Source organism: Podarcis filfolensis, assembly GCF_964270895.1.
Source record: "Podarcis filfolensis genome assembly, chromosome: 16".
Lineage (NCBI taxonomy): Eukaryota > Metazoa > Chordata > Lepidosauria > Squamata > Lacertidae > Podarcis > Podarcis filfolensis.
In genome coordinates this window covers 7,699,954-7,721,992 of record NC_139620.1, presented here as the reverse complement: position 1 = coordinate 7,721,992, position 22,039 = coordinate 7,699,954, and the positions used below count along the sequence as shown (strand labels likewise).

Sequence of the window (22,039 nt, the reverse complement as noted above, 5' to 3'; positions counted from 1 at the left end):
GATATGTCCAGTCGGTTTGTGTGGCTCAGTGCCAGAGGCCCTAGATACCTGCCGAAGGTCCTGGGTTCAGCCCCCAGCTTCTGCACTTGAAACCGCAAAGACTCACTTGCCTGCCAGTGTATACAGTGGTACCTTGGGTTAAGTACTTAATTCGTTATCCAACACCACGAGGACTAGAATCTTACTTAAGTAGGAAAACAGTTATAGGTGGGTGATAAGACTCTTTGCCTGAGAGACAGACTCTTTGCCTGAAACCCCAGAGAGCTGCTGGCGGCCAGTGCAGGCAATACTGAACTAGATAGACCATGGGTCTGACTCAGTATAAGGCAGCTGGCTATGTTCTTTATATATATTCCCTCCCCCCATTGTATTTTATTAAATTTCAACGTTTTAAACAATCCAATACACAACTGCATTTTTTCTTTTATTTTTGTTGACTTCCCACCACGCTTTCCATGGAGCTGTTGTTTTCCCTCTGCTGCTGAACCCTGTAAAAGAGTATTAAATCATAACCACAATTCTATAATCTAGTGACTTCTGTTGCTTGTAGTTCAAATCCTAATCACAAATTCATCGTGTTGTAGTATCTTAGCAATCTGGTGGGGGAAAACATCCATTCTTCCACAAAACACTCATCAGTGGAGTCTCTTAATTTTGCTAATTCCGCATAGCCCATTATCTTGCTTATCCGTCCTTCTTTAGTGGCGACTTCCTCCTTCCATTTCTGCGCATGAAGAATCCAAGCTGCTGTTGTTACACATACATTAAAAACTTTAAACTTTTTTTTCCTGCCCCTATCATCCGCAGCTGGCCATGTTCTATCGATCCAAAGGGACGTGCTGGGCTTTTCCAGCTAAAAAAATAAATAAAAACTGGAGTGCTAGTAAATAAAAACAGCCTGCACAGCACCTCTGCAACCCGGCCCCAAACGAGCACTCTGCACGCGTTCTGGAGACCTGCTTCTTAGCCTCCCGTCCGGAAGCCACGGTGGGCGTTCGCTAAAGGGCTGTGCCTCAACTTTTAAGACCTTGGGGCGTTGCGCTGAATCGCATGACTGATGGTCCCTGACATGGGTGAAAGTTAATTTTTTTTAAAAGGTTGGCAGATTTCGAGAAGCGTGGGGGAAGAGGCTCTTCCCACCCCCCTCGCCCCTGCCGCCCGCCTGCGAGAGCTGAGTTTTAATAGCTACGGGGTCCCGACCTCAGATGGGTGTTAACCGCAGCACGCCTGATAACAGCTGGGAGAGGAACAGGGACGTCTCCGCAGCGGGGTGTGGGTTTTGGAAGGCGTTTGGGGTTTCGAAAGGGGCCTTGTTCGCGGAAGAGCTTGGCTCTGCTATCTTACTTTTCCTGTCAAAGGTGGCGGGTGGAGTGGGGCTGCCCCATAGCAGGAGGGTCAGGGATTCTGGCCAAGGCAGGAGAGCTGTGCAGGGAGTAAACCTGACCCTGTGCTTGGCTCTGGCTGTCCGACTTCTCCCTCCTCTCCCAGATTGGGGGTGGGTGGGCTTCATTTGCCCTGGTACCTTTGCATTTACTGTATTTTTCGCTCTATAAGACGCACCAGACCTTAAGATGCACCTAGTTTTTGGAGGGGGAAACAAGAAAAAAAATATTCTGAATCCCAGATCTGGCTTCTGGGATAGCCTCTTGCTGTTCTGGCTTCTGGGATAGCCGCGCGCAGCTTCTTCCGGACAGCGGGATGAAGGCTCCCCCAAGAGCCGCGCTCCCTTTAAAGAGCACGCAGAGCATGTGTGCGGCTCTTGGGGGTTTTTCCCCGAGGAGGGAGAAGGGCAGCCTCCAAGAGCCGCACACACACTCCACATTTCCCCTTACTTTTTAGGAGGGGGAAAGTGTGTCTTATAGAGCGAAAAATATGGTATATCCCACGCCCTTTCCGGCTCCAATCCTGGCATAGCTCAGTTAGCAGAGCTATTTCCAAGGTCGTGGGTTCGAGCCAAAGATTCCTGCACTGCTGCGGGTTGGACTTGATGACCCTCAGGGGTCCCTCGACAATTCTATGATTCTAAATCCAGGACATAAGAAGAGGCTGCTCGATTAGGCCAATGGCCCATCCAGTCCGGCGTCCTCTCATCACAGTGCCCCAACAAGGTGCCCCAATGGGAACCCACAAGCAGGACTCGAACGCAGGACCCCTCTCCCCTCTGGCGGTTTCCAGCAACTGGTATTCAGAAGAGTTATTGCTCCCAACTGCGGAGGCAGAGTACAGCCGGCCTGGCTAGCAGCCATCCATAGCCCTCAGCCGCCATGAATTTGCCTACAGCTCTTTTAAAGTCACCTAGGTTGGTAGTCAAAGGGACGCAGGTGGCGCTGTGGTCTAAACCACTGAGCCTAGGGCTTGCCGATCAGAAGGTCGGCGGTCCGAATCCCCGCGACGGGGTGAGCTGCTGTTGCTCGGTCCCTGCTCCTGCCAACCTAGCAGTTCGAATGCACACCAGTGCACCTGGAGTACTGTGTCCAGTTCTGGGCACCACAGTTCAAGAAGGACACTGACAAACTGGAACGTGTCCAGAGGAGGGCAACCAAAATGGTCAAAGGCCTGGAAACGATGCCTTATGAGGAACGGCTTAGGGAGCTGGGCGTGTTTAGCCTGGAGAAGAGGAGGTTAAGGGGTGATATGATAGCCATGTTCAAATATATAAAAGGATGTCACATAGAGGAGGGAGAAAGGTTGTTTTCTGCTGCTCCAGAGAAGCGGACACGGAGCAATGGATCCAAACTACAAGAAAGAAGATTCCACCTAAACATTAGGAAGAACTTCCTGACAGTAAGAGCTGTTCAACAGTGGAATTTGCTGCCAAGGAGTGTGGTGGAGTCTCCTTCTTTGGAGGTCTTTAAGCAGAGGCTTGACAACCATATGTCAGGAGTGCTCTGATGGTGTTTCCTGCTTGGCAGGGGGTTGGACTCGATGGCCCTTGTGGTCTCTTCCAACTCTATGATTCTATGATTCTATGATTCTATAAATAGGTACCGCTCCGGAGGGAAGGTAAACGGCGTTTCCGTGCGCTGCTCTGGTTCGCCATTAGCGGCTTAGTCATGCTGGCCACATGACCCAGAAAAACTGTCTGCGGACAAATGCCAGCTCCCTCGGCCAGTAAAGCGAGATGAGTGCCGCAACCCCAGAGTCGTCCGCGACTGGACCTAAAGGTAAAGGTAAAGGGACCCCTGACTGTTAGGTCCACTTGTGGCTGACTCTGGGGTTACGGCACTCATCTCGCTTTATTGGCTGCCACATTCTGGATTAGTTGTAGTTTCCGGGTCACCTTCAAAGGCAGCCCCACATAGAGCGCATTGCAGTAGTCCAAGCGAGAACCGTCCTGCCCCAAAATGGGAGCCTTTGGTGCCTAGCTTATAAATATGAGTTTCTAACACTGTTCCTGTCACAATGCCTCTTATTCGCAGTTGATTGGGAGGTCTTGCGCCACAGAGATTCTTCCTCTTAAGTTACTGGACTTTTTGCCATAAGAGGGCAATGGGGAAGCTGCGCTAGAAAGTGTGGGATATAAACTTGCTTTGAGGCAACCTCAGCTCACCTCCCTGCCAACAAATCAGAATGAGACCTCCTCCGACAGCTGAGCTCATCCCATTGCCCTGCTCAGAAATGAAGGTGATTGCTTCATAAAGAGGTTGTCTGGAAACGTCTGCTGTCCTGCAAAGAATGGCTATACCAGATGCACATTTACGCTTGCAGTTAATTCCTGCTAGTGGGCTGCATCTGGTCGGCCACTGTGAGAACAGGACGCAGGGCTAGATCCAGCAGGGTTATTTTGTGTGTGACATTTTTTGAAAAGAACTGGGTATGTTTAGCCTGCAGAAGAGAAGATTTAAGAGGGGGCATGGCAGCTGCCTTCAAACAAAGGGCTGTGTCTCACACAGGAGGCAGAGCAGAGAATGTAAGCCTGATAGTCAGATCGGTGGTTGTTGCAATTTGCAATAAGAAGCCTGGTTCTGGTTTTCCTTCTGTGCCTCCTTGTTAAGTTATAAATGGATGGAGAAGCGAATGTGGCTGGATAATGGAAGAGAACAGGATCTCTCAGCCGCAGGGGTGCAGACCATTCAAATATGTCAGACCTGAGACCTCTACCATGTACAGAGTTCCCTGGGAAGCGGGGGATTGGCTGTAAAACTTTGGTAGCTTTGTGAGGGGAGACAGCGTCTCACGACAACTCTCTCCCCCCCCCTCTTTTTTTTAAAAATACTTTGTTGAAATTCGTATATAACATAGATAATGTACACATTCATGCATGAACAAAAATATAAACAGAACCGTATAAACAAAAACCATATACAAATAGTCTTCTATATGTTTACAAAAGATTTATGCTGTCTCTCTTTTTTCCCTTATCTTTTTACTAGCATAAATTAAAATAAATGAGAATAGACTTCTTATCATTTCCTGGCGTATACTCTTCTTCTGACGATGAATGTACCTATCATTATTAGCTGACTCTTTCTATATTTTCTAATACGTTCTTACAACAATTCGTACCTTTTGTCTTGTTTCTTATGGGTTACTTTAGACGAGGGTCAGTCGAATGCTGCCATAGACATTATGCCACTGTTATAGTTTTGTAGATATCTCTTATCTTTATCCCGTTTTTGAACAAACACTTGTCTTGTATTACCTCTCAAACTGTTAGTCAATTGCGCCATTTCTGCATATTCCTGTAATTTACATTGCCAATCCGAGAATGCTGGATCATTTCCCCCTTTCCAGTTCATTGCTACCAGGGTTTGAGCATCCTTAGCAAACTAGAGTTCCCAGGATTCTTTGGAAGCCGGGAGGGTCAAAGTGGTATATCTCAGTGCTCAGAGCCAGGGGAGTGGCAGTGGGACAACAAGGAGTGGTTAGAGGGAGAAAAGGGAGAAGGCCGGGAGGAGGAGGTGTTGGAATCTGAAGAGGCAACAGGCTTTAGTGAGCAGGGAGAGTCTGTGGCAGAGAGCAATCCAGAATCGCAGGCAGAAGCAGAGGCTGGAGAGGAGGGGGCCAAGAGGCCAAGATGAGGCAGGCTGCCGAATAATCCAGGAGGTCTCCCCCAACTGCGATGGGCAGCTCTCCTCCTGGCCCCTAGTCTCCCAGGACCAGGAGAGCTATGAAGAGGGCCGAGTATAGGCAGACAAGGCATTGGAGTCTCAGATTGCTTGGGAAGGAGCTGGAGGAGGAGGAGGAGACTTAGGGAGCTGTGGGAAGGTGGGAACCTTCAGTCCTCGCAACTCTACCGGGAAGAGCTGCTGCGCTCACTAGGCCTGGCCTCCAGAGCCACTTTGTTTCTTTGAATAAGAGGAGAACTTCCCTGTCACTGTGCGAGTTATTGCTAACGTGGTCCTGACAATACGTAGTTTGGAGCGTGCAGAACAAACTCCTCCTGTGTTTTTCCCACGCACCTTCTCCAGAGTAACCCCGGGAGTGACCATTCCCAGTGGCCGACTCCCCTCCTTCCACTCTGATTGGCCCCAGCCAGCACAAAAGGTAAGGAGACTTCTCAGTGGCTTAAAAACTTCCCTTTTATTCAGGAAACTGAGCCTATCGCTCAGTTGGGTTGCAGGTTGGGTTGCTAGAATTTGCCACAGCATCTTCCAAATGACCTCATTTCCATTTCAAATATTTCAAATATTCATCCTTATAGTTAAGTGTTTTTATTTTACTTGATTTGGGGGGGGGAGCAGCTGCCCCCCTGCCTATGCCCATGTGTGGATATGACCTGGACTTTTCACCTTTGGGGTGACCCTTTCTGTTTTGGGGTGGTTCCTTGCAACAAAGGACACATCCACACCAAACACGTAATGCACATTTAAAAGCACACGTTTCCACACTCCTGGATCCCAGGAACCGTAGTTTAAGGGTGCTGGGAATTGTAGCTCTGTGGCAAGGCACCCAGGATTCTTTTGGGGGGAAGCCGTGTTCTTGGAATGCACTGTGTGGATGCGACCCAAAATGGCTGGGATCCCAGAGGTGCTTGTTTGGCCTTCCCCCTACCCCCCCCCCAGCTCTGGCTCACTTCCACCCCCCCTTTTCTGCTCGAGATTGTTTTCTCAGCCTGGTGTGGGTCTTTGTTGTTGTCTAGGGCGGCTGCTATTTCTGGGGCTGCTCTGTGTTCCGGCAGGAATGTTCCCCGGAGTTTCTCACCGCCGAGGGAAACATAGAGCCGGTGCCTCCGGAACGGCAATAAAACGGTTGGCTGGCGCTGCCAGGAAGGGCTCACGAGGCCTTCCTGTTCCTTAGATCGGAGACGAGCCGTAGCTCAGTGAAAGAGCACGTGCTTTGAGTGCAGAAGGTATGGGGTTCGATCCCCAGGCAGAGCTGGGAATGTCCTGTATGAAACTCTGGGCCAGGCTTCCTTAACCTCGGCCCTCCAGATGTTTTGAGACTACAATTCCCATCATCCCTGACCACTGGTCCTGCTAGCTAGGGATCATGGGAGTTGTAGGCCAAAAACATCTGGAGGGCCGAGTTTAAGGAAGCCTGCCCTGGACAGTTGCTGCCACTCAGTGTGTACACTATTGAGCTGGATCATGGGTAGGCAAACTAAGGCCGGGGGCTGGATCCGGCCCAATCGCCTTCTAAATCCGGCCCACAGGGATGATCCGTGAATCAGCGTGTTTTTAAATGAGTGGAATGTGTCCTTTTATTAAAAATGCACCTCTGGGTTATTTGTGGGGCCTGCCTGGTGTTTTTACATGAGTAGAATGTGTGCTTTTATTTAAAATGCATCTCTGGGTTATTTGTGGGGCACAGGAATTCATTCACCCCCCCATATAGTCCGGCCCCCCACAAGGTCTGAGGGACAGTGGACCGGCCCTCTGCTGAAAAAGTTTGCTGACCCCTGAGATGGATGGACCAAAGGTCTGAATTGGAATAAGGCAGCCTTCATTGGTCCTCTGGCCTAACAGGTGACCATCGTCTGTAGAAGCACAGGTCCCCACTTCTGAACTAGCCTCATATTTCCAGCTCAGGCAGAGGGAGCGTCTTGTGCCATCGGAGGCCAGTGGCCTACCAAGGGATGGAACTTGGTGGCACATTGCCTGCCTTGCGTGCAGAAGGTCTCGGATTCAATATCTCCGTTCTGAACAGCTGATAACCTTGTGGAGGACACTCCAGGCTTCTTCTAAACCTTATCTTTAACCAGAAGAAGAACCAAAGCTCTCCAGTCTTCCCCGGATATAAATAGACCTTTGCTTGCAAACTGCACCACCTATCCCTGGGCCAAAGGTCAGTGCCTGGGGTGCGGTGTCCCTCCTCTCTGAAAACATATTGTGGACGGCTGTCTTCCACCAGCTGTTTTACTCTGCAATTGTTCTGTTTCCCCACATGTCTGGAGGCCAGAAGGACGTGTTGTTGTTGTTGTTGTTTGAAACGAACAGCAGAAAACGGGAGATGGCGCATTAGCGATATCCCCCACATCTGAATATGGATGGATGGCGGCTAACAGATTGAGGTTGAATCCTGACAAGACAAAAGTACTGTTATTGGGGGATAGGGGGAAAGCAGGTGTGGAGGACTCCCTGGTTCTGAATGGGGTAACTGTGCCCCTGAAGGACCAGGTGCGCAGCCTGGGAGTCATTTTGGACTCACAGCTGTCCATGGAGGCGCAAGTCAATTCTGTGTCCAGGGCGGTTGTCTACCAGCTCCATCTGGTGCGCAGGCTGAGACCCTACCTGCCCGCATACTGTCTTGCCAGAGTGGTGCATGCTCTGGTTATCTCCCGCTTGGACTACTGCAATGCGCTCTACGTGGGGCTACCTTTGACAGTGACCTAAAATGTCTTAAGCATTTTAGAGGTATAAGGGCCCAACCGAACCCTCTGCGAGCGATCTGACAAAAAGTCCAGTATCCACCTACAAAGTGATAACGGAAGCCCCAGATCTTCCAGTTTAGACATCAGACGTTGTGGTAGAATGGTATTAAATGCCGAGCTGAAATCTAAAAAAAGCAGTCTGGCATAACCCCCCCGCTGCTCCAAATGTGCAAGGACGGCATGGAGGGCAATCGCCACAGCGTCCTCTGTCGATCTTTTTGTTTTATAAGCAAATTGGAATGTGTCCAATTGCCCACCCTCTACCTCAAGACCACCTCCCCAATACATCATACATACATCACAGAAGAGGCGGTCTACAGCAGAAATAGATCACAGGAGGCGGTCTGCAGCAGAAAACCTGTCTGCCAGGGTACCTGATAATGGTCACTGATTGCATTACCTGGGCAGTCTGGCCATTCTTTTGTGATGGTAAATACTCAGTTCCTGAATCCAGGTCACAGGCTCACCTTATTCATACAGAGATACGCCCTTAAGACAGGATTTGTGAGCAAAGAGACAACGGGGAGGCTTTCCTATTTCCTTCCCCCTTGCAGAGAAATATTTGAGATCAATTTGGAAGAGTCAAAATGGCTTCACGATTGTTCTCCTATACTATTTCAGACACGTGGTTTATATTTTATATATTAGACCTTGTAATTCTCATAGCACTCTCCGATATTGCATTTGGGTGTGACTGGATTCTTCAAGCAGAGGTGCGTCGGACTGACTCGCCTTCGGGGGAAGGAGCTTCCCTGTTGTATCTCGGTACGTGTCACTGATCTGGGCTGAATCACTGCTGAGAACAGAGATTCGGACTGAAAATATTAAGTACCGAGGCTCCTCTGTCCCTCACGATTGCATTTCAATAAAAATGTCCTTTTTACAGCCAACATGGTGTCAGGGTTAGAGCAGTGCTTCTCAAAGGCTGTGGCACTAAAGGCTGGGAAGATTCAAGGACAATCACAGAAACATTTAAGCATTTTAGTGCAGCGTAGTATACAGTGGTACCTTGGGTTACATACGCTTCAAGTTACACACGCTTCAGGTTACAGACTCCGCTAACCCAGAAAATAGTGCTTCAGGTTAAGAACTTTGCTTCAGGATAAGAACAGAAATTGTGCTCCGACGGCGCGGCGGCGGCAGCAGCAGGCCCTATTAGCTAAAGTGGTGCTTCAGGTTAAGAACAGTTTCAGGTTAAGAACGGACCTCCGGAACAAATTAAGTACTTAACCAGAGGTACCACTGTAGTATCAATATAAATATATTGTTTTATTTTCAGAATGTGGAGAGATATCTTTTGGAAACGAGGTCATCAAAAGATATTGCAAGCTCACACCTCTCATTGTAAGCTTACTTAAGGTACATACATAAGAGGCTCCTTTATAATTATATTTTGGGAATGACTCGTGTTCTTGTGCAGCTGCGTCGTTTTATCCTTTCTAGATGACTCGTGATCATATTATAAAGCAGTTGTGTTTTATGCTATAACTCAAACCCCACTAGACTAGACCATGGGTGGGCAAACTAAGACCTGGGGGCCGGATCCAGCCCAATCGCCTTCTCAGTCCGGCCCACGGACGGTCTGGGAATCAGTGTGTTTTTACATGAGTAGAATGTGTCCTATTATTTAAAATGCATCTCTGGGTTATTTGTGGGGCACAGGAATTCGTTCATTCCCCCTCCCCCAAAAAAAGTAGAGTCCGGCCCCCCACAAAGTCTGAGTGACAGTGCCTCCTGCTGAAAAAGTTTGCTGAGCCCTGGACTAGATGACCCCTGCGGTGACTTCCAACCCTTTTTCTAAATAAATATTTTTATTAAAGATTTTATCGGTTTACAAAAGTACACTTCCATTCTGTGATTCTAGATGCGAAAAGAGAAAGCACTACGCGAGGTGGACCTGTGGCCCGACTCGCAAGAATAAGCCAGGGCACGGGAGCCCTTTCCCAACTGGGAGAAAATAGGTGGCAGGACTTTCTGTGCCCAACTGAAGGCGGAAGCAGTGGTGGCGAAGGGCAGGGTGTCCGGGGCTTAGCCTGGGCTCCTTTCACTAATTTTCACCCTCTCTTGGGCCCCCGGCCAAGAGACATCCTGTTATTTTCCTGCTGAGCGTCCTTCCCGCCCGAACTCCCCCCCTTCCACCGGCTGCCGAGGTCAAGGGGCGCGTTCTGTCCACGGGGAGGGGTCACCGCCGCAAGCTTGGCCCCCCTGAGCCAGCGTTTTCCTGTTTTGCTGAGTCGCCGTTTCCTGATCCTGGCCGGACAGAGCGTTTTTTTCAGAGTGCGGTTCAGTGACCAGGACTGGCCTCCATCCTTAGGTGCCTTTCTCCTGGGCCCCATCCCAAAGGGAGAAGGTGTGATGGCCTGGGATTCGGATTCAGAGGCTGAACCTGAGGGATCCCAGCCTGCAAAGGATTCCCCGTGAAATATACTCGGAGTCGAGTGTGGATTTCATGCTCTTTATTCAGCTCATAGTAGTGAGGAATGAAAGTTCCCTACAATATCTGCTTTATATACATTATTTACACAATGGGCTGCACGTGATTGGCTAATTCTGGGATTCTCCTTGTAGAGGTGACAAGACACTCAGGTTACCACCAACTCCTCCCTCAACCCCTCCTTTCTGTAATGTATGCATGATGTTTCTGGGGGTGGGCTTGACCTAGAGGAGGGGAATTTCAAAAAGTTTTATAAGACCTTGCACACTATTTTTCTGGGTCTTTCCTCTCTCTTGCAAGTGAGGGGAACACCCTGTTGCAACAGTTCAATAAAGGCCAAGCCTACAGGCTGCTGTTTTGCTCCAAGTTATCCTGGTTGGTGTCTTTACTTTTTGTCCAAGGGAGCCCTCGGATATTTCCGGCAACATCCTGTAGGCCAATCAGGTTGCGGATTCACTTCCACCTGGAGCTGGATTGGGTGGCTTCTGTGGACCAATCATACTGCTGCATTGTTCTAGGACCAATCAGGCTGCTGCATTCTGAATTCTATTGTTCTAGGACCAATCAGATTACTGCCTTTTGGATCCTATTCAACTCAGTACATAACACCTCACCTCCAGAACCAGCTGAGCCAGGGCTAGGGGCATGAGCCTGAAGGGTTCTCACCTGTGCTGGATCCTCAGGTGCAGGCACCAGCTGAGTCTGCTCTGGCTCCTGAGGTGATGGAGGACCCAATGCCTGCAGGTGCTCCACTCTCAGCCCCGTTAGGAGAAGAGGAGGTTGCCTCTGGGTCCGGTAACCCTCCAGCCTCTCCTGAGCAGCAGAGGCTCAGGGCAGAGAGGCGGAGGGAACTAAGTTCCCGCAGGAGGAGTGCTCGTCTCCAGGCCAGGAGAGGCGAGTCACCTGAGGATCGGGGCCGCCCTATGCCTCGGGGCAGATAAAAGCCAGCCAGCCCCAGTCCCAGGTTGCGGGAGCAACATTGTTGGTAACCTGTTCCTGCCTGAACCCTGTCCTGCTTTCCTGCTGGAGCTCCTGACCCGCCCTGGCTCCCTGCTTGCGTGCCTGTTCCTGACTTCACCCAACTCTCTTGTGCATATTAGCACCCATCTCAGTGGGTCGCTGGCCCCCTCCCTGAGACTCACCTGTTTCCCACTGCTATCTCCCCAAATCTTTTCTCTCTCTGCTGCGGCCTGCAGGTTCATTGACTCCGCAGTTGGTTCTCTTCCGGGGATTTATCAGCCCATTTATCCCTTGTTTATCTGTCTGTTGTTATTATTATTATTATTAATAATAATAATAATAATAATAATAATAATAATAATATTAGAGTTATTTTTCTTAACAGCAGCAACACAAAAGTTCCAGCATAACAAACAGAAGAGAAATCACGAATCGAAAATTTTAGCCTCACAGTCCGGAAGGGCGAAAGTACGAAAACAAAGCGCAGCTCCAAAGCGATAATGAAGGATTAACTCCTGCAAAGATCCCCTTAAAAATTAATAGCTAAAAAAAAAAAAAGTGTTTCCCCACCTGTGAGTCCCATCATTGCTGAGAATAAAGGTTCTTTATAGGTTTGCATAGACTGGTCGCCCAGAGCGATCATGCGCCTCAACATTTTGTAGGAGAAATAAAATCATGGCATATATGGAAGGGGAAAAAATATCATTTGAGCTCTGTTCAGTTTGTGAGATATCTTTTCCAGCTGGGCAATCTGCCAACCCCTTGAATGCCAGCGATCAAAATCATTAATATTAAAGCTCTCCCGGGATTTGGCAATACAGCCTCGAAAGATAAGAGAAATAAGTTCTTTGCTTTTCAAAACTGTTTTCCATATACAGGTCCAGATATTGGGGTTCCAAGACCCCAAATTTTGCCCTCTTTTCTTGCCCTCATGACAGGACAATCCGGTTGGAGCTGATTGCAGAGGCGTGAATGAGGGAACGCTGCTCATGCAGAGAGGCAACAGGGAGACCCCCTTGAGGACTAGCGCCTTACATTTATATACCACCTTTATCTTTCTTTCTTTTTATAACAATATTTATTAGTTTTAACATATAAATGCATACCACAAAACTTCACCACTTATACAATGTTTTTGGACTTCCATCAGCACCTCTGATGATCCACCGTTTTAACCACTTCTTATGCATTTCTTAAATTCATATTGCCTTTAATTATCTTAACTAACCATCCTCCCCTTTATCCGTTTTTGCAATAGTTCCAATAATTCTCATCACAAAACTTCTTGCAAGCCTACAAACGTAGTCTGATCATCACAAATACTTTTCAAATAATCTGTAAATTTACACCAGTCTTCTGTGAATTTCTGGTCCTGCCGATTTCAAATCTTTCCTGTTAGTTTATCTAATTCTGCATAGTCCATTAATTTCATCCTCCGTTCTTCTTTCGTCGGTAGTTCTTCTTGCTTCCATTTTTGTGCCAATAATATTCTTGCTGCTGTTGTTGCATATAAAAACAACTTACATTCCTTTCTATTTATATCACTCCCCACAATGCCCAATAAGAATGCTTCTGGTTTCTTTATAAATGTATATTTCAACATTTTTTTCATCTCATTATATATCATCTCCCAGAAGTTTTTCACCTTTTTACATTCCCACCACATGTGATAAAATGTTCCGTCTTTTTCTTTACCAGACCACCTTTATCTTTCAAGGATTTCAAGGTGGCGTACATGGGTCCTCCCCCATTTCATCCTCACATCAACCCTGTGAGGTAGGTTAGGCTAAGAGATGGTGATTGGCCCAAGCTCACACCCAGTACGCTTTCTGGCTGAGTGGAGATTCGAACCCTGCTCTCCCAAGTCCTAGTCCTACCTGTGTGCCCCAAATGCAGATCAGCAAAGGGGAGAGATGGTCTTTTGACGGATGCCTTATTTGTACTCCTTTCGCTCCAGTTTGCTCTCTTCTTTTCCCCCCTCTCTGCCGAGGGCCTGGCAAAAGGAGTAGAATCTGGATTCCTTGGTGCTAATGATCAAGAAATGGGAAGGGCCTTTTGAATGCAGACAGCCAGCTCTCCTTTCGCAACCTCCCGGAAGTGCCAATGGCTCCCAGCGGAGAGGATTTGGCTGACGACTTGGGTGTGCGCAGCCCAGCTTATTTATTTTTTAGGGGGAGCAGGGAGGGTGGAAGAAAAAAGGCTGGTTTTTGTACAGTGGTACCTTGGTTCTCAAACGCCTTGGTACTCAAACAACACCCAAACACTGCAAACCCAGAAGTACCGTATTTTTCTGTGTATAAGACTATATTTTTGAAGTTTAAAATAAGGGGTCGTCTTATACACGGATAGTGAATATTGCATTTTCTTAATTTTGAGTCCCCCCAAAATAGGGGGCGTCTTATACACATGTGTGTGTGTGTGTGTGTGTGTGTGTGTGTGTGTTATACACGGAAAAATACGGTAAGTGTTCCGGTTTGTGAACTTTCTTCAGAAGCCAAACATGCTCTGTTTTGAGTCTTATGTTTCCATTTTAAGTGCCACACTTCCATTTGAGTGTTACACTGAGGTCTGTTTGTTTTTGCTATTTATTTTGCCTTTTTGTTTTTGCGGCTCGTTTTGTTTTGTTTTTTGTGACTGTGGAACTCAGTTCAGCTACTGATTGATTGATTGTGTGACTGCAGTACTGTACATGGTTTATTGCTTTCATTTTATAGATCAGTGGTCTCATTAAATAGTATAATTCACGTTAAATTGCTGTTTTAGGAGTTGTTTTTTAAAAGTCTGGAACGGATTAATCCATTTTGCATTACTTCTATGGGAAAGCACGCCTTGGTTTGGGAACGCTTTGGTTTTGGAAAAGACTTCTGGAACGGATAAAGTTTGAGAACCAAGGTACCACTGTATTTCCAACTCAGCAAGGATGGAAAATTGGGGAAAGTGTGTGCACAACCCCTGAGATGGCGCGGATTTGATCTCTCAGAGTTGGCGGGAAAGTGGGGGGGGGGGGGAGGCGACATTCCAGTGTGTTATGATCTGTTTGCAGGCAGTTTTCCAGACCTTTCTATAAAAGAACCTGCCAGGATTATCTTAGATGCGGGATGCAAAATGTGACTTGTTTCACACTGGAAGGCGAACCTGAGTTTCTGAAACAGTTTGAGAACCGAAACCGATTTTGCAGTTTCTCCAGCTAAGTAATGGGTACAGAAATGGATAAAAAGGTAAAGGGGACCCCTGACCATTAGGTCCAGTCGTGGCCGACTCTGGGGTTGCGGCGCTCATCTCGCTTTACTGGCCGAGGGAGCCGGCGTACAGCTTCCGGGTCATGTGGCCAGCATGACTAAGCTGCTTCTGGCGAACCAGAGCAGCGCACGGAAATGCCTTTTACCTTCCCACTGGAGCGGTACCTATTATCTACTAGCACTTTGACGTGCTTTCGAACTGCTAGGTTGGCAGGAGCAGGGACCGAGCAACGGGAGCTCACCCCGTCGCGGGGATTCGAACCGCTGACCTTCTGATCGGCAAGTCCTAGGCTCTGTGGTTTAACCCACAGCGCCACCTGCGTCCCAAGTAATGGATAGACTGGGGCAAGGCAGGTGTAAAAATGCACAATGACTTTGCTCTCAATGCTTCCAAATCCCAGATTCTGGAAGCCGCAGGAGGGAGAAATGTTGCTGCTGCGCTTGGGTCTCGCTTCCCGGTTTCCCATTGAGGCATCTGGTTCATTCATTCATTCAGAGTGTTTATATCCCATCTTTTCCTCCAAGGAGTTCCAGGTTGAACCCATGTTTCTCCATTGTTTAATCCCCACAACGGCCTGGTGAGATAGTGGCTGGCCTGAGGTCTCACCCTGTGAGCTCCTTAGCTTGGTGTGGGATTTGAACCCGGGTTTCTCCCAGGTCCTAGTCCGACACTCCAACCACTACACCACGCTGCCTCTGGTTGGCCACTGCAGCTGAGGGGCCATGGGCCTGATCCTGCAGGGCTCTTCTCCTTACGTTCTTGCATTTGTGAAAATAAAACGCTTCCTGCTGGAGGAAATCGCTTGGCAAAAATGTGTCTATTCGGTCAAAATTGCTTAGCGGTGTGTGTGTGTGTGTGTGTCTCCAGAGATATCTGTGCTGAAATACTGGTGAATTTTTTTTAGGGGGGGGAGAGCTTTAAAAATAAAATAAATACTGTAAATAGCAAACCCATGTGGCGTTGTGCAGAACAGAAGGCTGGGCGAACACGTCTTTCCTCCGAAGCACATCCAAAATACCTTCTTTCCCTCAAAGGATTCTGGGCAATGTATACTTGAAGGAGCGTCTCCACTCCCATCGTTCTGCCCGGACACTGAGGTCCAGCATTGAGGGGCTTCTGGTAGTTCCCTCACTACGAGATGCCAAGTTACAGGGAACCAGGCAGAGGGCCTTCTCAGTAGTGGCACCTGCCCTGTGGAACGCCCTCCCATCAGATGTCAAAGAGAAAAATAACTACCAGACTTTTAGAAGACATCTGAAGGCAGCCCTGTTTAGGGAAGCTTTTAATGTTTAATAGGTTATTGTATTTTAGCGTTCTGTTGGAAGCCACTCAGAGTGGCTGATGGGTGGGGTATAAATAATAAATTATTATTATTATTATTATTATTATTATTATTATTATTATTATTATTACTATTATGTAGTTTCACCCCTTCGCAGAGTTCCAATTCTCAGCAGCCGCTTAACAAACAGCAGTGCCCAGAATTCTTTGACGGGGGAAACATTATTTAAAAGTATAGTGTGCATACAGCCTGAGACTAAGAAAATGAGAATCTGAAATTGGAGAGGATTCACCCACCCGCTAGGTTTGGGAGCCAGCGAGGGGTGTGGCCAGGGGAAATGAGGTGTGGCCTGGAGGAGATTCCCAAGGGCCAGGTTTAGAGGTTTGGGGGGCCGCACTTGCCTCCTGGGTCTTCAGGTACCTCTTCTGGATTCGCCTGGCAATAATTTCGCTCGCCAAGTGCAAGAAGGCAGGGATTTGTATCTGCTAGGTGGGGAAATGTCAGGCGCTTGCCCTTTCACACGTCTTGCAGCAGCCAAGCTACATTTCGAGCTGAAGATAAGCTGTTGTAGAACAATAACTTTCTCCCCCACCCCTTAGAATAAGGGCGACTGACCTCTCTAGGTGTTTAAATCACCCGCTGAATAATGAGCAGACCATCTGTGGAGGCTGCCAACAGGCTACTAGCGGAGGAGGCAGCAAGATCTTTGGCTTTATCAGGGTGGAGAAGGCCCTTCCTTGTTTCAAGAACCCCAAAAGACCTTGCTTTTGTTCAGCATCCTGTTCTCACAGCAGCCAACCAGATTCCCCTATGATTGATGGATTTATTGCATTCAGATCCCACCTTTTCCTCCAAGGATCTCAAAGTGGCCTATATGGTTTCCTGCATCCTTATTTAATCCCTTCTCCATTTAATTCCCTGAAAGTGACCAGCCTAAGGTCACACCCAGTGAGTTTTGTGGCTGAGCAGAGATTTGAACTCTGGTCCTTGCCAGGTCCTCGTCTGATGCTTTAACCACTATACCATGCTGTACCAAGCAAGACCCAAGCCCATAGACCCCTCTGCCCGCCTCCAAGCCCTGTCAACTGGCAGAGAGAGAACACATGTCAACAGCCTCGTTTTCGTTGGAGAAAGGTTGGAGGATGCGAACATGGTCATGCTTTGAAATGGCTTCCATCCACACTTGCAACTGCTACAGGAAAATTTGGGGTTGGCTTTTCCAGCCCAACTCTCCACCAAGGAATTCAGTGTCCCCTAAATCAGTTATCAGTCAGAGGAAAATGAGTGGAGGCAGGAACCTGCGGAAGAAAAAGCAAGGCAGATCTTTAGTTTCTGTTGCAACAGACCCCCCCACACCTTGCAAGGAGGTGAGGACCCCCAACAAAATTGTGCAAGTGCTGTGGGTTAAGCCACAGAGCCTAGGACTTGCCGATCAGATGGTTGGCGGTTCGAATCCCCGCGATGGGGTGAGCTCCCTTTGCTCGGTCCCTGCTCCTGCCAACCTAACAGTTCGAAAGCACGTCAAAGTGCAAGTAGATAAATAGGTACCGCTCTGGCGGGAAGGTAAACGGCGTTTCCGTGCACTGCTCTGGTTTCGCCAGAAGCGGCTTAGTCATGCTGGCCACATGACCCAGAAGCTGTACGCCGGCTCCTCGGCCAATAAAGCGAGATGAGTGCCGCAACCCCAGAGTCGGTCACGACTGGACCTAATGGTCAGGGGTCCCTTTACCTTTACCTTTTAAAAGATTTTTGAAATTGCCCAGCCCCTTAGCCAAAGGCCACCCAAAAGCACCACAGAAAGAGGTGATGAGATAAAACTGAAATTGGAGAGCGTGGTTTGTCTCCTGTTGGTCAAGATACAATGGTCACTGCATTACCTGGGCTATTCTTTGGAGATGCTAAATACTTAAGTTCTCGAATCCAGGTCTCAGGCCGACGCTATTCTTACACAAAAGATGCCCTTAAGACAGGAGCTGAAGGATGTGTAAGTGAAAAGAACCATTGGGAGAGGTTTTCCTAAGATATTTCCTTCTGCAGAGGAAATATTTGAGGTCATTAAGAGTCAAGATGGCTTCAGGATTGCTGTTCTATTTCAGACATGTGGGTTATGTACTTACGAATGTATTCTTAAAGGTAAAGGGACCCCTGACCGTTAGGTCCAGTCACGGATGACTCTGGGGTTGCGGCGCTCATCTCGCTTTATTGGCCAAGGGAGCCAGCGTACAGCTTCCGGGTCATGTGGCCAGCATGACTAAGCCGCTTCTGGCGAACCAGAGCAGTGCATGGAAACGCCATTTACCTTCCCGCCAGAGCGGTACCTATTTATCTCCTTGCACTTTGACATGCTTTCGAACGGCTAGGTGGGCACGAGCTGTGCCATTAAAAAAAGAAATACTGCATTTTGTGCTCTACAAGATCACTTTTTCCCTCCTAAAAAGTAAGGGGAAATGTGTGTGCGTCTTATGGAGCGAATGCAGGCTACACAGCTATCCCAGAAGCCAGAACAGCAAGAGGGATTGCTGCTTTCGCTGCGCAGCGATCCCTCTTGTTGTTCTGGCTTCTGAGATTCAGAATATTTATTTTCTTGTTTTCCTCCTCCAAAAACTTATGGTCTGGTGCGTCTTGTAGAGCGAAAAATACGGTAACTAAATTTAAAGAATGAAATGAAATAACCCAACATGTTAGTGATTTGCTTTCTCTCGTCCCAAAGCGGGGTGCCACTTTTCACATTTCCCAGCCCGGTGTGTCGAGACGCCTTTGTGACCGCAATGGCCGCCCTTCTCACAGCCTCCCTTTCTCTGCCTTGCAGTTGTGTTTGTCTGCTGCGCCCCCGACATCTTCCGCGAGCTCATGGTCCACGCGCATCGCGAGGGGCTCGCCGCGGGCGAATACGCCTTCCTCTACATCGACCTCTTTGGGGTGAGCCTGCAGAGCTCCACATTCCCCGACCGGCAGCTCCCCTGGCGACGGGGCGACGGGAACGACACTGTTGCCCGCGAGGCCTACAAGGTAAGGCTCCCGTGCAGCTGTCAACGCCAACCCTGGCGGGCGGTCCCTTCTCCACCACACGTAGTTTGAGCTGAAACAAATATGCATTTGTACTTATTTGACAGAGTTTGTCCATTCTCCCCCCCACCCCGCAGTGCGGACTTCTGGGTTGTAGGCAATTAAGCCCCTCTCAGAGTGGAAACCCGCTGAGATTAATGGCCATTTTGACACCGTACATTTAAAGCGCTGCAATGTCACTTTAAACCTGGGAAGAGGAATTGATTGTGAAGCCACCTCTGTGAATTGTAGCTCTGTGAAGGGGAATGGGGGACTCTCCTAGCGACTCTCAGCACCCTTAACAAACTACAGCTCCCAGAATTATTTGGGGGAAGCCGCGGCAATTAAGCCCCACTCAATTAAGACCCATTGAAATTAATGGACTTAACATTCACACCATGCATTTAAGAGTGCTTTGATATCACTTTAAACAGCCATTGCTCCCCCCTCATTGAATACTGGGAACGGTAGTTTGTTAAAGGGCGCTGAAGGTTATTAGGTGTCCCTTATTTCCCTCACAGAGCTATAGTTCCCAGAGTTCCCCGGGACTGATGGATAAACCATGTTGGGAATTGTAGTCTTTTAATAGGCGGTGTGTGGAAAATTCTGACTTTTCTTGGTGTGTCCCTCTGTTCAATGTCAGGGTCCCATCTGTTGCTCCGCCTACTTTGCCTCTGGCCCCGCCCATGATGGAATGTGGCCCTCTGGCCCTCTCTAACTGGCCCTTGGGCCTCTGTGCGGCATATGCCCCACTCCCCATGCCCAGGAAGGGAGACCTCTGGCTGAATATAGCCTTCAGTTACCCTGCCCACCATAGGCACCCGGCCCCTGGAAGGTCACCGATGAGGGGAATCGGCCCTCGGGCTGGGAAAAAAAACCAAGCGACGGGCAGAAATTCAACAGGGGAAGCTTCTTCCTGGCAACGGCAGGTGGCAGGGAAAGCTGGACTTCTGGAACTTCTGCCGGTCAGGAAGCCGTTAAAAGGCGTGGATGCTTTGCCAGGAAGCGGCCGCCGAGAGAGAAAGAGAGAAATGTGGCCATTGTGCCAAGAACACCTGGCAGAGGAGGCCTTGCGGAGGTTGCTGTGCTTCCGTGGGGGAACTGCGAATGCCTGGCGGGGATCCCAGCGCCTTGGGAGCATCGGGGACGGGCATGACAATGAGGCTTTGTGGCGGACTTGGAAGCTGCCCTGAGGCCGAGACGGGCCGAGGTTGGCAGCCAAGTTGGCCATTGTCAAGACTCGCCAGGGTCTCAAGTTACTAGGCCTCAGTTCTGCACTGGGGAATCACGACGCCCTCTTCAGGCACAGAAGGGAGCTGCAGTTCGGGCAGTATCCTGCTTAGAAGAGAAAATTAATCAATCAATCTTTATTACGGTCCAGAGACCCAAGAAATCGTTACAAAGCAATGCACAATTCAGATAGCCTACCTCCAGGTTAAACAAGCTTTTATTCAGACTTAAAGATAGGGATCATTGGTTCCTGCAACCACCGATAAAAACTTTGCCACTGCTAATGTTCTAGCGTTTGTCCAGTCTTCCAATAGGAACCTGACATAGTGAGCCTCTGATTTTCCCGGGAAAAGTACCAGCAAGGGTAATATCAGTTCAGCCCTGGCTTGCTCGTATTTCGCACAGCGCAGCAAAATATGTTTTATAGATTCGATGTCTTGAGCACGCGAGCGAAGTCTGTCCTGGTAGGGAACTCCTCTCAACCTGCCAAAAAGAGTTGTGTGTATCTGCATCTCAGAATGAAGTTTTCGGGTTGGTCAAGCCTGGCTAGGAATCTTGCAAGCCAGGCTTTGGGCCTTACAGCCGGTCTAAGGCAGTGCTTGAAACCAGTCGTTTATTCAGATCAATGATGACTAGAACCTTACTTAAATCAGGGGAACGACTATAGCTCCTGCTTTGTGTGTAAGAGTAGGCCTGGGAAAGGCTCCCTGTGAGCTGCTGCCAGTCAGTGTAGGTAACCCTGCGCTAGCTGGAGCAACGGTCAGTCTGCGTGAGGCAACTTCCTATGGGCACGAAGGCGATGGATTGTATTCTCGGGCCTCGGCAAATTCTTTATTCTTCCTTCCTTCCTTCCTTCCTTCCTGCCACCCACCCACCCATTTAACTCCTGGAGTACCGGGTTCGAATCCCACCTGGCGTCCCTGTCATGCCTTTTTGGACTGGTTTCCCTCCCCGCATAAGATCCCGTCCGTGGAGAGGGGCGCTGAGGGTGGTTTAGGGTGGAGGGGAAGGGCGATGACTTTGGCCAGACCTGGCCGGCTTTGCTTTTCTCCGGCGTGAGAGGAAGGAAGCAAGATAATTCCCCTGGAGTAGCGGGCAAGTTATAGGCTATTAATAGCCCAGGGAGCTGAGAGCCGGCCTGAATATCTGAGGGGAGAGGGGCAGGATTCATTGCCTCTCGATGCCTGTTGGCTTAGATTGGTGGTTGGGAGACACACAACTTTGTTTTCAATCTGAGGACCGCATTTATGTCTGGGGAACCTTCCGAGGGCCGCACGGCAGAGGTGGGCAAGGCTAGCGGGGAAAGTAAGCTGGGCAACAGGTGGAAATTTCACCTGTGGTTCAGTAGGGTTAATTTCTACACATTTGCGCACACGCCCCCCCTCACAAAAGGCAGGATCTGAGTTCGAGGAGAGAGAGAGAGGCTTAGGGGGCCACTTTCAGCTGTTGGGTCCCAGGTTCTCCACCTCTGGCTTAGAAGGCTTTAAAAACAGAGGGTTTTCACAAACCGTGAAAAAGATTCTATGAGCGGAATAATGGAGACACTGTATGTATTTTCCCTTGTTTATTTGTTTTGCAACACAAGAAAATCCTTAATACAAACTAGCTTTGTTTTTTGAATCCCACTGTTATATCCAGCGTTAAACCCAATTAAATTAACAGCCATGACTACCTTAAAAGGTAAAGAGACCCCTGACCATTAGGTCCAGTCGTGGCTTACTCTGGGATTGTGGCACTCATCTCGCTTTTTTGGCCGAGGGAGCCGGCGTACAGCTTCTGGGTCATGTGGCCAGCATGACTAAGCCACTTCTGGTGAACCAGAGCAGCGCACAGAAATGCTGTTTACCTTCCCTCTGGAGCGGTACCTATTTATCTACTTGCACTTTGACGTGCTTTCGAACTGCTAGGTTGGCAGGCGCTGGGACCGAGCAACGGAAGCTCACCCCGTCGCGGGGATTCGAACCGTCGACCTTCTGATCAGCAAGTCCTAGGCTCTGTGATTTAACCCACAGCGCCACCCGCATCCCTTCTATGA

At 48.9% G+C, this 22,039-nt stretch overlaps 1 protein-coding gene across 1 annotated transcript in view; it reads left to right on the top strand.

Annotated features, from left to right (window-relative positions):
• Positions 1–22,039, top strand: part of NPR1 (natriuretic peptide receptor 1) — a 62,348-nt gene that overhangs the window by 5,458 nt on the left and 34,851 nt on the right. The window contains exon 2 of the mRNA XM_083591034.1: positions 18,539–18,738. Coding sequence (XP_083447160.1) covers positions 18,539–18,738 — 200 coding nt within the window. The remainder of the gene's footprint in view (positions 1–18,538; positions 18,739–22,039) is intronic.